Source organism: Hyperolius riggenbachi, chromosome 1 (genome assembly GCF_040937935.1).
Source record: "Hyperolius riggenbachi isolate aHypRig1 chromosome 1, aHypRig1.pri, whole genome shotgun sequence".
NCBI lineage: Eukaryota > Metazoa > Chordata > Amphibia > Anura > Hyperoliidae > Hyperolius > Hyperolius riggenbachi.
In genome coordinates, this window is record NC_090646.1 from 175,689,711 (window position 1) to 175,705,856 (window position 16,146).

Sequence of the window (16,146 nt, forward strand, 5' to 3'; positions counted from 1 at the left end):
AGGGCGTTGGTGCTTCATAAGCTTATTTCCACTTACATTTTACTGAAAGACCATCTTTTTAATTCTCCCTGGAATTCCTGAGGTATTATATAATAGCAGCTCACACAAATCAAGCTGTCATTGCTCAGGGCAGAGTTTACCTTGCCATTTTATATTAAAATGCTTTACAACATGAGGGAATGAATCTGTACTGGAGCAATCTCTGTCCAGGCAAAGAGACATTTCCTGGTATGACAGAAATATGCTGCATTTTTTTTTCCTTTCTCACATGAACAATTCAGGCAGCCCCTGACATTTGGACTGGAGATCTCCGCCTCACTGTGTTTACACAGTTGTCTCCATTCATTCAGTGAAAGAAATCACTTCCCTAGTGGTAGCTGATAAAAGGCTCTCTGCGGTGGAGTGTCAGAGTCATTGCGAGACCCAGCAGCACATTCCTATTCTCAGGCACAGCACAGGCTCCTTCCACTTCTTAAACAAACTATTTATTTTCTTTTTCAGAAGCATGCGAAAGCACAACAGGAGATCACAGCCTCACAGCAGCTGTCACTATGTAGAGTGTCTGGAGAGATGACCTCAGCTCGGGCAGGGACATTCAGGAGCTCATTGGTACGATTACTTTGTGCTTGGATCTGTAGAACTTGGGGTGGAAGACGCCCCAAGACCAAGAGGAACCTAATACTTCTTTGCACTGCCTGTCTTCTGTATGGAATTTTTGTAGTAAGTCAGGTGGTTCACTTTTTGCCACAGAAGCCCACTCAGAAAGTGACTGTCACTCAGCAATCTAGGAACTTTGTGGAACAGAACACATTTTATGTTGACAATTCCCAGCCAGATGGGGGCGCTCTCAACAATTCTCCTACACTGCAGCCTAATGTTGTGTACATCACTTTGAGGTCCAAGAGGAGCAAGCCATCCAATATCAGGGGAACAGTGAGACCAAAGAAGAGAAGGAAATCTGTTTCACTTGCACAGAATGAGCTGGGGCACAGCATCCTTCAAGGTATTGGCAAAATGGAAAACAACCTTGGGGCAGGTAGTCAGAAAAGAGGACTTTCCACCCATAAATTCAGGGAGCCATCGTTGACTATTTTAGGCGATGCAAGGGGGGAGATGAAGCATCAAAGCAACATTAGAATTTACAGTGACAGTGCACCGCCTTGGTTTAGCACAGCTGACATAAGGACAATGAGGTTCCTAGCAGATCATAAGATACATGAGATTAAACAGGTGCCTTCAAGCCATGCACAACTCATACTGTTTGAAAGTCCGTCCAAGAAAAAGCCTGTTTCATCAGCCTGCCAAGGAACGTGCGGACTTGTTAAAAGACCCCTGGACATGAGTGAAGTTTTTGCTTTCCACTTGGATCGAATACTGGGACTTAACCGGTCTCTGCCAACTGTAAGCAGGAACTTTAAGTTTGTGCAAGGTGAGAGATTCTATTTTGTTGTTGTTCCTATGATTTTTTTTATTTTATTTTTAAGTACAAAAGCCACTAGTGCTTCCTACTTCTCATATTCTACTGGACAAATGTGTCATAAGTATCTAACAGAACATGTATTCCTGCAGCTAACCATGTGAATGGTTCCATAGGTTAACATTGGATCCGTCCACAATCCGTTCCATTTGTACAGTATACGTTCTGTTCCGCGAACGGACCGTTTTTTATCGCAAGTGTGAAACGAGCCTTATCCCAGTCTCCTGAACTGACAAAGATTGGGATTTTTTTTTTTTGCCAGCAGCAACTCTTAAATGTTTGGCCTTCTATTTTAAAACCTATTCAATGTAATTTATCTTATAAATTCATTTTTTATGAAAGTATTTCTAATGTAACATGATGGTGGTTTTACTGCTTATTTCATCAGTTAACGCTTTGGTTACAACTAACCATTGTGAATATGGTGATCATCATAAGTTTGGATTTATTTTGTATTCCGTGTATGCCCTAGTCAAGGGATAATCAGCCACCTACCGTATCTTGGCACTACAGGCCCCAGCAGGCTCTGCTCATTAAAGCAGGATTGCACATACTCTGGTTAATGGAATTCCTCCTCTCCCATCAGCATTTCTAAGTCTGTTGGATAGTATCAGGATGTGCATCATTGTTACTATAGTTATTAAGCATCACACATTGCAGATATGTTGTGCTGTCATGCGAATCAGTTACTAGTGTAATCCTTACAACAGTTTTTATTGCTGCTATATTGGGCTCTACTTATCCTGTATAGTATTCCACATGTGGTGTAACTTATTTAACTTACAGGCATAGACAATGCATTTTCAGAGGGAACTGTGCATGGTATGCAATTCATATTTTTTTTTTACGTTCAAAAAACGGTATACCGTATATATTTTTTTCAGAATATTTGCTTTGTGGATAAGTCAATTTACTATAGGAAGTATTAAAAGGTAAAGGTAGCCATACATGGGTTGAGTGTGTAAGTGATTTACTGACCTACGCAACCCCTGGAGATAAATGGCAAGTAATGGGACAACAAGGTGAATAAGCTAAAGCTAATGGTTGCAGTGGACATTGTATAAAGCAAGGGCCGGGTTTCTGGAAAGGCCACTAAGACCCGGACCTTGGGCGGTTGCAGCCCAAGGGGGCACCTGAACATGAAATAAGGGATGCTACATAGGAAAGAGGAGGCTGAACATGGGAAGCAACTCATGAAAAAGGGAAACAGATACCCAAGGGAGCTGTTCATAAAAGAGAGGGACTTAAAGAGACTCTGAAGTCTCCTAAAAATGAGGTTTATACTTTAAAAACCTCTTTCACATAATTCCTCCTCCTAAAACACTGCATCCCTGCAGCTGAAAACTTCATAAATCACCCCAAACTCCCTGGGGCACATCGCGGGGCTCCTTCCACATAGAGGCAGAGCTTTTGGCTGCAGCTCTGCCTCTACACATGTCCATCAGCGCGGATCGCCGCCTCTCCCCGCCCCTCTCAGTCTTCCTTCACTGAGATGGGTGGGGGAAAGGCGGCAATCAGCGCTGATTGACGCTCATGGAGGCAGAGCTGCAGCCCAAAACTATGCCTCCTTAGGGCAGCAAATTCCACGACCAAGAAAGTCAAGGATTTTGGAGGGGGAGTTAGGGGTGATTTATGGAGTTTTCAGATGCGGGAATGCAGTGTGTTAGGAGGGGCAATTATGCTAAAGAGGTTTTTAAAGTAAAAACCTCATTTTTAGAAGACTTCAGAGTCTCTTTAAGTACATGGATGATACTCTTGGAAGAGGGGGCTGCACATCGGGGGGGGGGGGGGGGGGTTGGGGGTGCAGCTGCACATAAATAGGGAGTCAAAACATACTTGGCCTGGGGCACAAAAAGTATAAACCTGGCCTTGTATAAATCTAGTTAATTGCAGTGGTTCCAACGATTTTCAGTCAGATTTCCTGGAGATATCTCATTTGGTGGTGCAGTGTGTTACATCATCCGCTGTATTAGTATGGTCTATTAGTACGATTTTCCTGTAATCTTTCTAGTTTTTAAATATGTTACATCTTCAATGGTGATTGGATTGCTGTAGCAGTAATTCACGGTGGAAGTCCTTCTCTCCTCACTAACAGCAGATATTTTGCATTTGAATATAATTATACATTATTTTAGCCTAAGCCTAAAGGTGGCCACACCATACAATAAAATGATACAATAAATGACAACTGAAGTGAGAAGAAATAAATATGGTAGCCTCCATATCCCTCTCTCTTCATTTGTCCTTTAAGATTTCTTGCCAAAACAAGTTGGAATTCTATACATTTTATTAGTTCAATGGAAAAAAAGCATAAACTTTTTCAGTTTTACAGTAGAATATATGTTTATTAATTTCCTTATTGTGTGTGTAATTGTACATGTTTCAAGCATAAACCATACCTGTAGTAAGTGGAATATGTAGGCAGCCATCTCTCTTTCCTTTTAAAGAGTACAGTTTGATTGGCTGTCTCGCTGGTCTTTTAGCCTCAGCATTTTCCCTGTCAGACATTTAAAACAAACAGCAGAATCAGAGCACCTAATCTGTACACTTGTGAGATTAATACATGCAGAAGATGATCATAATAGCAAGGGAAGGATTCTTGAGCAGAATGAACATGGCTATCGCTTTATCTCTCAGTACCGAACCATTAATTGAGCAACAACCACTTCCGGGGCCATATGCAATTCACGTTTTCTCCTGTGTTTTCTCCTAGGAGATAATTTTTTTATACTCTATTTATAATATTTTTTCAGCACTTTTGCGATTAAAAAAGTACCAAAAAGTAGGTGAAAAGGGGCTATCAAAATTATTTTGAGTATTTTTTTTAGCTTGCTGGTGATTTAAAAAACATTTTATTTACAAGTTATGGAAATATCACCTAGGAGAAAACTCAGGTGAAAAATGTAATTGCATATGGGCCCCAGACTTTTATTGCATTTCCCTCCTCACTCTTCATTTAGTCTCACTCCTTCCAAAAAACACAATAGAAAATCTCCTCAGTATGAGGGGAAATCCCAGCTTTAGTAGTTGTCACCAGACAGGTGCCTGTTGGGGGTATTCCCCCACCTCCCGTCTCAGTGACCAATTTTGGACCCACCAAACATTAACCTTGCTTAACCACTTCCCGACCGCCTAAAGCACAGAGGCGGCCGGGAAGTGGACCCCGCAAGGACCAGCTCACCCACAGAGGCGGCGGTTCTTGTAGGGGCATGGGCGGAGCGTTCGCGTCATCCGTGACGCGATCCTCCGCCGGCGCCTGACTCCGCTCACCCGCTGCAACATCCCGCCGGCCATACGGAAGCGCCGGCGGGATTTTAACCCCACGATCACCGCATACAAAGTGTATAATACACTTTTAATGTTTACAAAGTGTATTATACAAGCTGCCTCCTGCCCTGGTGGTCCCAGTGTGCGAGGGACTACCAGGGCAGGCTGCAGCCACCCTAGTCTGCACCCAAGCACACTGATCTCCCCCCCTGCCCCCTGATCGCCCACAGCACCCCTCAGACCCCCCCTGCCCACCCCCCAGACCCCTGTTTACACCCAATCACCCCCCCCTAATCACCCATCAATCACTCCCTGTCACTATCTGTCAACGCTATTTTTTTTAACCCTAAACTGCCCCCTGGGGACTCCTGATCACCCCCCACCACTCAGATTCTCCCCAGACTTCCCCCCCCCCCCTGTGTACTGTATACCTCTATCCCCCTGATTACCTGTCAATCACCTGTCAATCACCTGTCAATCACCCATCAATCACCCATCAATCACCCCCTGTCACTGCCACCCATCAATCAGCCCCTAACCTGCCCCTTGCGGGCAATCTGATCACCCACCCACACCAATAGATCACCCGCAGATCCGACGTCAGATCACCTCCCAAGTGCAGTGTTTACATCTGTTCTCTACCCTAAACACCTACTAATTACCCATCAATCACCCCCTATCACCACCTGTCACTGTTACCCATCAGATCAGACCCTAATCTGCCCCTTGCGGGCACCCAATCACCCGCCTACACGCTCAGATTGCCCTCAGACCCCCCTTATCAATTCGCCAGTGCATTAGTTACATCTGTTCTTCCCTGTAATAACCCACTGATCACCTGTCAATCACCCATCAATCACCCCCTGTCACTGCCACCCATCAATCACCCCCTGGCACTGCCACCCATCAATCACCCACTGGCACTGCCACCCATCAATCAGCCCCTAACCTGCCCCTTGCAGGCAATCTGATCACCCACCCACACCAATAGATCGCCCGCAGATCCGACGTCAGATCACCTCCCAAGTGCAGTGTTTACATCTGTTCTCTACCCTAAACACCCACTAATTACCCATCAATCACCCCCTATCACAACCTGTGACTGTTACCCATCAGACCCTAATCTGCCCCTTGCGGGCACCCAATCACCCGCCTACACGCTTAAATTTCCCCCCAGACCCCCTTTATCAATTCGCCAGTGCATTAGTTCCATCTGTTCTTCCCTGTAATAACCCACTGATCACCTGTCAATCACCTGTCAATCACCCATCAATAACCCCCTGTCACTGCCACCCATCAATCACCCCCTGGCACTGCCACCCATCAATCACCCCCTGTCACTGCCACCCATCAATCAGCCCCTAACCTGCCCCTTGCGGGCAATCTGATCACCCACCCACACCAATAGATCGCCCGCAGATCCGACGTCAGATCACCTCCCAAGTGCATTGTTTACATCTGTTCTCTCCTCCAAACACCCACTAATTACCCATCAATCACCCCCTGTCACTGCTATCCATCAGATTAGACCCCTACCTGCCCCTAGGGCACTCAATTACCCGCCCACACCCTCAGAACGCCCTCAGACCCCAGCCCTGATCACCTCGCCAGTGCATTGCTTGCATCTATTCCCCCCTCTAATCACACCTTGAGACACCCATCAATCACCTCCTGTCACCCCCTAGCACACCTACCCATCAGATCAGGCCCTAATTTGCCCCGTGTGGGCTCCTGATCACTCGGCCAAACCCTCAGATCCCCCTCAGACCCCCTTCCGATCACCTCCTCAGTGCATCGATTGCATCTATTTTCCCCTCTAACCACCCCCTGAGACACCCATCAATCACCTCCTGTCACCCCCCTAGCACTCCTATCCATCAGATCAGGCCCAATACAACCTGTCATCTAAAAGGCCACCCTGCTTATGACCGGTTCCACAAAATTCGCCCCCTCATACACCACCTGTCATCAAAATTTGCAGATGCTTATACCCCTGAACAGTCATTTTGAGACATTTGGTTTCCAGACTACTCACTGTTTTGGGCCCGTAAAATGCCAGGGCGGTATAGGAACCCCACAAGTGACCCCATTTTAGAAAAAGACACCCCAATGTATTCTGTTAGGTGTATGACGAGTTCATAGAAGATTTTATTTTTTGTCAAAAGTTAGAGGAAATTGATTTTTATTGTTTTTTTTTTCACAAAGTGTCATTTTTCACTAACTTGTGACAAAAAATAAAATCTTCTACGAACTCGTCATACACCTAACGGAATACCTTGGGGTGTCTTCTTTCTAAAATGGGGTCACTTGTGGGGTTCCTATACTGCCCTGGCATTTTAGGGGCCCTAAACCGTGAGGAGTAGTCTAGAAAACAAATGCCTCAAAATGACCTGTGAATAGGACGTTGGGCCCCTTAGCGCACCTAGGCTGCAAAAAAGTGGCACAAATGTGGTATCGCCGTACTCAGGAGAAGTAGTATAATGTGTTTTGGGGTGTATTTTTACACATACCCATGCTGGGTGGGAGAAATACCTCTGTAAATGACAATCTTTTGATTTTTTTTTACACACAATTGTCCATTTACAGAGTTATTTCTCCCACCCAGCATGGGTATGTGTAAAAATACACCCCAAAACACATTGTACTACTTCTCCCGAGTACGGCGATACCACATGTGTGGCACTTTTTTGCACCCTAACTGCGCTAAGGGGCCCAAAGTCCAATGAGTACCTTTAGGATTTAACAGGTCATTTTGAGAAATTTTGTTTCAAGACTACTCCTCACGGTTTAGGGCCCCTAAAATGCCAGGACAGTATAGGAACCCCACAAATGACTCCATTTTAGAAAGAAGACACCCCAAGGTATTCTGTTAGTAGTACGGTGAGTTCATAGAAGATTTTATTTTTTGTCACAAGTTAGCGGAAATTGATTTTTATTGTTTTTTTTCACAAAGTGTCATTTTCCGCTAACTTTTGACAAACAAATAAAATCTTCTATGAATTCACCGTACTACTAACGGAATACCTTGGGGTGTCTTCTTTCTAAAATAGGGTCATTTGTGCGGTTCCTATACTGTCCTGGCATTTTAGGGGCCCTAAACCGTGAGGAGTAGTCTTGAAACAAAATTTCTCAAAATGACCTGTGAAATCCTAAAGGTACTCATTGGACTTTGGGCCCCTTAGCGCAGTTAGGGTGCAAAAAAGTGCCACACATGTGGTATCGCCATACTCAGGAGAAGTAGTATAATGTGTTTTGGGATGTATTTTTACACATACCCATGCTGAGTGGGAGAAAGATCTCTGTAAATGGACAATTGTGTGTAAAAAAAATTAAAAAATTGTCATTTACAGAGATATTTCTCCCACCCAGCATTGGTATGTGTAAAAATACACCCCAAAACACATTATACTACTTCTACTGAGTACGGCAATACCACATGTGTGGCACTTTTTTGCAGCCTAACTGCGCTAAGGGGCCCAAAGTCCAATGAGCACCTTTAGGCTTTACAGGGGTGCTTACAAATTAGCACCCCCCAAAATGCGAGGACAGTAAACACACCCCACAAATGACCCCATTTTGAAAAGTAGACACTTCAAGGTATTCAGAGAGGGGCATGGTGAGTCCGTGGCAGATTTCATTTTTTTTGTCGCAAGTTAGAAGAAATGGAAACTTTTTTTTTTTTTTGTCACAAAGTGTCATTTTCCGCTTACTTGTGACAAAAAATAATATCTTCTATGAACTCACTATGCCTCTCAGTGAATACTTTGGGATGTCTTCTTTCCAAAATGGCGTCATTTATACTATCCTGGAATTCTAGCCCCTCATGAAACATGACAGGGGGTCAGAAAAGTCATAAATGCTTGAAAATGGGAAAATTCACTTTTTGCACCATAGTTTGTAAACGCTATAACTTTTACCCAAACCAATAAATATACACTGAATGGGTTTTTTTTAATCAAAAACATGTTTGTCCACATTTTTCGCGCTGCATGTATACAGAAATTTTACTTTATTTGAAGAATGTCAGCACAGAAAGTTAAAAAAATCATTTTTTTTCCCAAAATGCATGTCTTTTTTGATGAATATAATAAAAAGTAAAAATCGCAGCAGCAATCAAATAGCACCAAAAGAAAGCTTTATTAGTGACAAGAAAAGGAGCCAAAATTCATTTAGGTGGTAGGTTGTATGAGCGAGCAATAAACCGTGAAAGATGCAGTGGTCTGAATGGAAAAAAAGTGCCTGGTCCTTAAGGGGGGGTAAAGCCCACGGGGGTAAAGCACCACTTTTGTTTCCTGGTCTCTAATAGCTATACCAGCTGCCATGTTCCCCCATTCCCTTCTAGTTACCCATTAATTATCCAGGGGAAGTTGTAAAGATGGCATCTGTGACCTCTTTAAACTCTTTGTTATGTGTGCACTAAAATAATTACATGAGCCCTTCCTGAATCTTCTGCGGTTGGGCATGCCTCACAAATAGACTAATAAAACACTCGTTAAACTTTTAAATGTAAAAAGAAGAGGTAAAATTTAAGGTTTATTTTTTTTTATTAATGAGCCACATTGTTGGCATGCATATTAAAAGTGCTATTGAGATGCTCTGGGTGCTAAAATGGTGATTGTTTCACTTCAAGGTGCCCATTTACCATGAGATGGTCCTGCCACATCCTACTGCAACGCAAAAAATCAACAATCATATGACCCTGCGGCAGAGTACGCTGACACGGTCATATGCATAGCGCTACCCCCCGTTTAGTGATGTACTCCCTGCTGGGAAGGAAGTACGTCACTGGGATGCTCATAGACTTCTATTACAGCAAGCACTATGAATTAAGCGTGGTGCTTGATGTAATTCACTGCTGCCCTTGCGGTGTCTCAGATACTTCTGTCGCAACGGACTGCAATAAGTGTGAAAGTCTCCATAGACTTTCATTGCTTTTGCGGCCTCTTGTGGTAAAATAGGGTAACACAATGCAGGAATTATCTGCAAGTGTAAAAGAGTCTTCAATCAAAAATGCTAGAATTTCGATGCTCTTCTTTTAAATTAGTCAATAAACTAGAGCTTGTATTTTGCAGACACAGTTTTCAATCAGGATAATACTAATATTGTAAAATACAAACTTTAGTCTCAAGCAATGCTTAGCTACTAAGATAAAGAATTTCACACAAAGTGTTTCTCTCCCCCCTGCCTCTTCCCCCTCCAGTTGCTTGTAGAGTAGTGATACACAGGCTGGGGGCTGGAATGATTTGTCTGTGATCTGTCCACACAGGAGCAGCTTGCTAGCAAATAAGGATTAAAACATGCAAGGAAACTAGATAAGTACATCAGTAGGTAACTCTTCTTCAATAATAGCACATGGACAATCTGCTCTGCTAAAAAGCCAGTTCTTATCAGTACTGAGCTAGTTAGCCTTAATTTTATCACCTGAGTTAGGCGAAAAATATCTTAAAACTTTCCATACCAAAATCAATTTTGGCTTTGAATAGGGCACCCCTCCATATGAAACAGCTGATTTCTAAATAACAATTGAACGACTATGAAAAGGTCTTAGAGGTCCAGCCAGCAGTGAGTTGTGTTGTTGCTCTCCCAAAATAATGTGTGCTAACAGCTGCTGTGTGATTTAACATGCTGGTATCCAGCCTTACCTGACATTTCAGGTTTCATTCCCTTAATCTTTAACAAATTAAGCTCAAAAGTCCACAGCAGTTCTATGTGCTTTGGAATTACAGCATGTTCAAGTTGTACAAAGTTGTGTCCATTCAGTTTATTTGTTGTTCTGAAGGTCCTGGCACCATATAAGGCATAATGAAGTCTGGTGAGCTGAATCACGGATAACCCCCTATGACCCCTACTGAACAACAACACCTCAAATATGCAGGAAGGTTTTAAAAAGAATGACACCATTTATGGCTTCCTCAAAAGATTAAATTATCCGACTGTCAAAATATTACACGTTTTTTCTTCATACTCCCATCCTGTATACTGGAATTAGTTTAACCATTTACTGAGATGATTTTTGTAGCAGAGGACGTCAGCTGGAGAGTAGACATGGAAGCCCCACATTCATCTGTGGAATGGAAAGGGGGGGGGGGGCAACTATATTTATTTTGCGTTATCCTGACAACTGATAACTGCATGGAACCATGGGAGGCTCAGTAGACTACCAGGGAAAAATATATTAACAAGAGAAGTAGGACCTCTAGACCACCAGATATATGTATATATAGGGGAGTGGGGACACAAGACCATTGGGAAAAATATCTGGCAGAGGATAGACCAATAGACCACCAGGAAAAATGTAAAAAAGGATCCTTCATGGGGCCACAGCACAGGGGACACTATATAGAGCCACTAAAAAGGGCGTAAAGTAGGGGGACACAACATAAGGTCCACTATAACACAGCATAAAATAGGTGGCAATTTATATTAAGACACTATAAGGGGTGATTTAATAGGAAAACTTACGGTGGGGACTAAAAGGGAGACATGAGGAATGGGGACACGTGATAGGGGCACCATAATACAGGTTATGTGAGGGGAATTAAACTTGTAAGATATTACAGTGAAAATAATGTTAAAGAGTATCGGAGCTGAAACTCTAGTGCAAAATGTCATACTCTGGATCCTACTGAGGTTTCCTATGGCGTCCTCCAGTCCCCCATTCCCGCTTGCTGACCCTCCAAGGGCTTGTCAGTAATTTGGCCTTCCGAAATGATCTTGCCTTCTAAACTTCCTTAAATGTCTTCATGCATCTTTAAACAGAATTGTAATCTCTAGTAAATAAGGTCAATTTGCATGAACTTTGCAAGCAAGCTGAAATTATTTGCATCGCATTGACCATCTCTGATCACCTAACACTTCACCATGCACATTTCTTTTGTGGATGTTATCCTGAGTACATCCTTCTTTGGACAAACAAACCTTAACCGTAACTCCTAAATTGTCTATAGCTAATCTATTCCAGTAAATGGTACTTAACAATAACCTAACTCTTCCTGCTACTTTAACCCTAAGCTTATACAAAAAAAAAACTTAGATTAAAGAGGAACTTTAGCGAAAAGGGGGAAAAAATCAATACATTGCAAAGTGAGAGATCAAGAAATGATTGGTATTCGACATGCAATTTGTTCATATTGTTTGAACCACAACCAGCCTGCATGTAATCATCTTTACTACTGACAGACATGAAAAACATATGCACAGAGGGAGATACTGGTTGCTTGGCAGTTGGAAACAGCCATTATTTCCCACAATGCTACAAGGATCCCACAGTGTGATGTCAGGACCTAGGTTGTCAAATATTTCCAGGGGCTGTGTGTTGAAACCATGTGTCAGCAGCGCCCCTAGTACAAGGCAGTTGCACATTCCATACCTGCACTCATGTAGATAGGCCTCTGACCCTCCCCATGAAAATCTCTAAAGCTTCCTACACACATACCAGGCTTGTCACCTGGCGAGGATCAATTGCCAATCCTTCGGGTGACATTGCAAAGTCGAGGCTGTACAGATGCATCACTAGCCTAAGGGATAGTAATGTGTTCTGTTGTTATGCGAGGGGAGGGGGGGGGTGACAGAGCAGTGCTGAATGTAATGTCATGTGGTGTTAGTGGGGAGAACAATGTGCTTGACTGAATAGATCAGTAATCACAAGCTATGGCATTGCAGAGCATTGGATGCTGCTGTACACACACTAAATTTAGGCAGAGATGGTGTTGTTGGCCACCTTGGCCCGAGTTTCTTCTAGCCTATGTACAAAGCTTAGCATGTGCAGAGGAGGAACCATTGGTGACAACCAATAATTACTTTAATCAGAAGAACTCCATGTCAGACTGAAAGTGAACCCATGTCCAACTGTTTATAGATTAAGATGGAGGACATAATCATAAATCATACCTGCCCTTTCCTCCCTCATTTAGCTGCTCATCCATCATCTCTAGTCATGTGATCATGGTGACAGGATTAGTGCTCCCCAGTTGAGTGACAGTTGGACAGTGGGATCAGCTTAATGAGGGAGGTAGAGGAAGGCACTATTTACGATTTAGGCCTCATTCTTGCTCCATAAACAGCTGGACACAGGCCAACTTTAATGTACTCTCTTCATTTATTTATTTTTACTTTATTCTCATTGAACTTTACATTTCAACAGAATTTGAAAAGCTGCAGGTTTCCACAGATCATCCGTGTGTGAAGGAATTTAAAGCATTTGTTTTACAATATTCGTGTATGCAGCAAGTTGAAGTTTTGCTTATATCTTGGAAAAGGAATGTACTGGACTGATAAGTGTAATCCTATCTTCCTCCCTTTTCCCATTCAAAAGGGCATGCTCTAGAATTATGCCAGATGTACACAAACCATGTTATAATACAAACAATTTTTTGAGTGGCTTATACATTAATAGAAGCTTTAGAAACCCTTTTAGAGCTTTATTTACAAAGCACACTTGCCTTCCATAGCTTCAAATCATAGTTCTTTGGTAAAACAAAAACCTCTGGTCTATTTGTAATAGACCAATGTCCTCTAGTTGTAAATAAACAGTATAAAACAAAATATGCAGCATGTTCTTTTTACTGTTAGCAGATGACTGCGTATTGGATCACATGTGAGCTGACTGGTCAATAGTGATTTCTATGCTTTGGAGAACTCATGGAGAAGCATGTGATTAGTTTGATCAGCTGATAGATTTGTAAGGTTCTGAGGTTATAAAAGGGTAATATTTAGACACTACTAGCCATCTTATTTAGATCCATGCTTGAAGTTTAGCTTTAAAGAAAACCTGTACTGAAAATTAAAAAAAAAATAACCACACACAAGTCATACTTACTTGCTGCGTAGTCTTCTTATCAATCTCTTTCTCCTCTCCTGTTTCCTGTTTGTCCACTGTGATTAATGGAATTCTCCGTCCTCCATTTTGATAATGGCCATTACCCCATAACAGCTTCCTGGTCAGCACACAGTTAAACTGTAATATCGACCGCTTGAGCCATAGGGAAACATGGACACATCAGTTCTCCTCTCAGCTGTAACTGACAGCAACTGATATATAACTGACAGCAACTGATATATTTCAGTTCTGACAAAATGTTGTCAGAAGAACTAGAAGGGATCATTGTCAGAAGAAAATGGTGAGCTTCTGAGAGGAACTGATGGCAAGGTAGTATTGTAATGTTGATTTGAAGTTACCTCATGTGTTAATTTTAAATAATTTTACTCAGTACAGGTTCTCTTTAAGGCCCCTCCCCAGCTGATATGTTATTACTGTTCTGACTCCCTTTCCTTTCCACTAGTCTTTTAAGATGAGATTTATAAGTTACAAATCCTCATAAATGCCTTTTCTTTATATATGAAGAGTGGTGGTCACATGACCACTGCTGAGCCTTATTATCCCCTTGATGGGTCAAGGTGTGCATTGCTGCTTCCAAAGATTGTATCTGTTTCACAGTATGCCTGGAGGTAGCTGTGTTGTACCTCAAAATGTTGGCTTAGTGATGGATTAAATTGTAGGAATTGATACTGCTGCTGTGTGGGTGCCTAGTTTCTACTTTGTTCACTCAATCACCGCCCCATTGGAATCAATAGAGGGGAGTGGTTCCATATGCATGGGGAGGAAGGGGTGGGGGATGCAGTTTGGTCAAGAAGCTCACTGAAGTGTGGAAACAGAAAGTCTGGCCATAGGTGCACACCAGGAGCAGCAGGGGTCTTTTGATATCATTGTTACCCATAAACCATAATTACGAGAATTTTTACTTATAAATCTTCTTTCAGAGCATTTATTGGGGGGAAAAGAATGCTGGAATAGGAATGTATTTCTTTTCAGGAAAAGGGCTTTAATGCAAATCTGATTCGAAAATAAACTTATGAGTTAATGCATTGTATGCGTAGTATGGATAACAGATAAAACATTAGTAGCAAAAAAAGAGTCTCATCTTGTTTTCCAGTGCAGGAAGAGTTAAAACACTTGAGTTGTTATCTATGCAAAAGAGCTTCTCTGAGCTACTTGACCAACTTGGTCAAACTCAGTCCTGTTTCTAAATAGCTTAAAAGGAACCTTAACTGAGGGATATGGATATTTATTTTTAAACAATACCAGTTGCTGGTCAGTCCTGCTGATCTCTTTGGCTGCAGTAGTGGCTGAATCACACACCTGAAACAAGCATACAGTTAATCCAGTCTGACTTCAGTTACAGCACCTGATATGCATGCTTGTTAAATGGCTGTGGCTAAAAGTATAATGGCCCATTTCCACTTGTGCGGTGCGGAATCGCCGCGGATCCCCCGCTGACGAAATCGCATGCGGGTGCGATTCCGCATGCATATTTTACCGCGAATTCGCATGCGATTTTGCATAGGTTAGTAGTGATGCGATTTTAACCATGTCACTGTCTGTGTGATTTAACATTAGTTTCTATGCGAAATCGCATGTGAAATCACAGTAAAATATGCATGCCAAAACCGCATGCGATTTCCCTATTAAATACATTATCGCCGATTCGCATAGCAGTGTGCGGGATGCGAATTCTGACGGCTCTGCCGTGCAGATTCCTCATGCACAGAAAAACACTCAGGATTACTGACAAGTGGAAACAGGGCCATCCACTTGTATTGGCTATGCGAATCCGCATGCGGACAACGCATGCGGATTCGCAATAGTGGAAACGGGCCCTTAGAGACACAGGATCAGTAGAAGATTCAGGCAACTGGTATTATTTTAAAAGGAAAAATCCATATCTTTCCCTTTAAACAGCCAGTGAGAGGCAGCTTGTGAAAAGGTTTTACTGCAAGAAAGTTCAAAGGGTCTTTAGCTCTGCTCCTTTTTACAGCTTACATACAGATTGCAGTTTCTAAACTGCAAATATGACAGAATGATGCAATGTTATAAATAAAGCTATATAACTGAAAATAAAAATATAAGACTCTTTTCTTTGCTACCAATGTTCTATTAATTATCAGCACTACACATACATTTCATTGTATCATAAGTTTGTTTTCACTTCTGTGTCACTTTAAAAAAGGCATTACAAATTAATAAAATAAGAAAAATATATTTTTTAAATCTATTGACCCATGAAATAATCCTAATTTTAAAATAGATTATTATGCACTGTGCATTTATGTGAGGGCTGGACCCCTAACACAGGCATCATATTGCTGGATTTGGTCTATGTTAGAATATTGTAGGGCTTTGAGTCCTGGATGCTGTTACAGGATAACATTGACAATACCATTGTACCATATGTTGATTCTCTACCATTGTATGGAGGATTTTTCTCCATGGTGACAGTCCTGTGTTTTTATTTCCATTGGCCTCTTGCTTCCCAGTGCGTAATTGGCAGGACAAAGTACTGCAATGTGCATGCAAACTAATGTATCCTGATATATTACATCACCTGCACAATACATGCAAATTA

At 42.2% G+C, this 16,146-nt stretch overlaps 1 protein-coding gene across 1 annotated transcript in view; it reads left to right on the top strand.

The window, feature by feature from the left end:
- The first annotated feature begins 384 nt into the window (after positions 1-384).
- The window catches only part of GASK1B (golgi associated kinase 1B), a 59,173-nt gene continuing 43,411 nt past the window's right edge, over positions 385-16,146 (top strand). Inside the window, exon 1 of the mRNA XM_068269519.1 lies at positions 385-1,429. Coding sequence (XP_068125620.1) covers positions 571-1,429 — 859 coding nt within the window. The 5' untranslated portion in view covers positions 385-570. The remainder of the gene's footprint in view (positions 1,430-16,146) is intronic.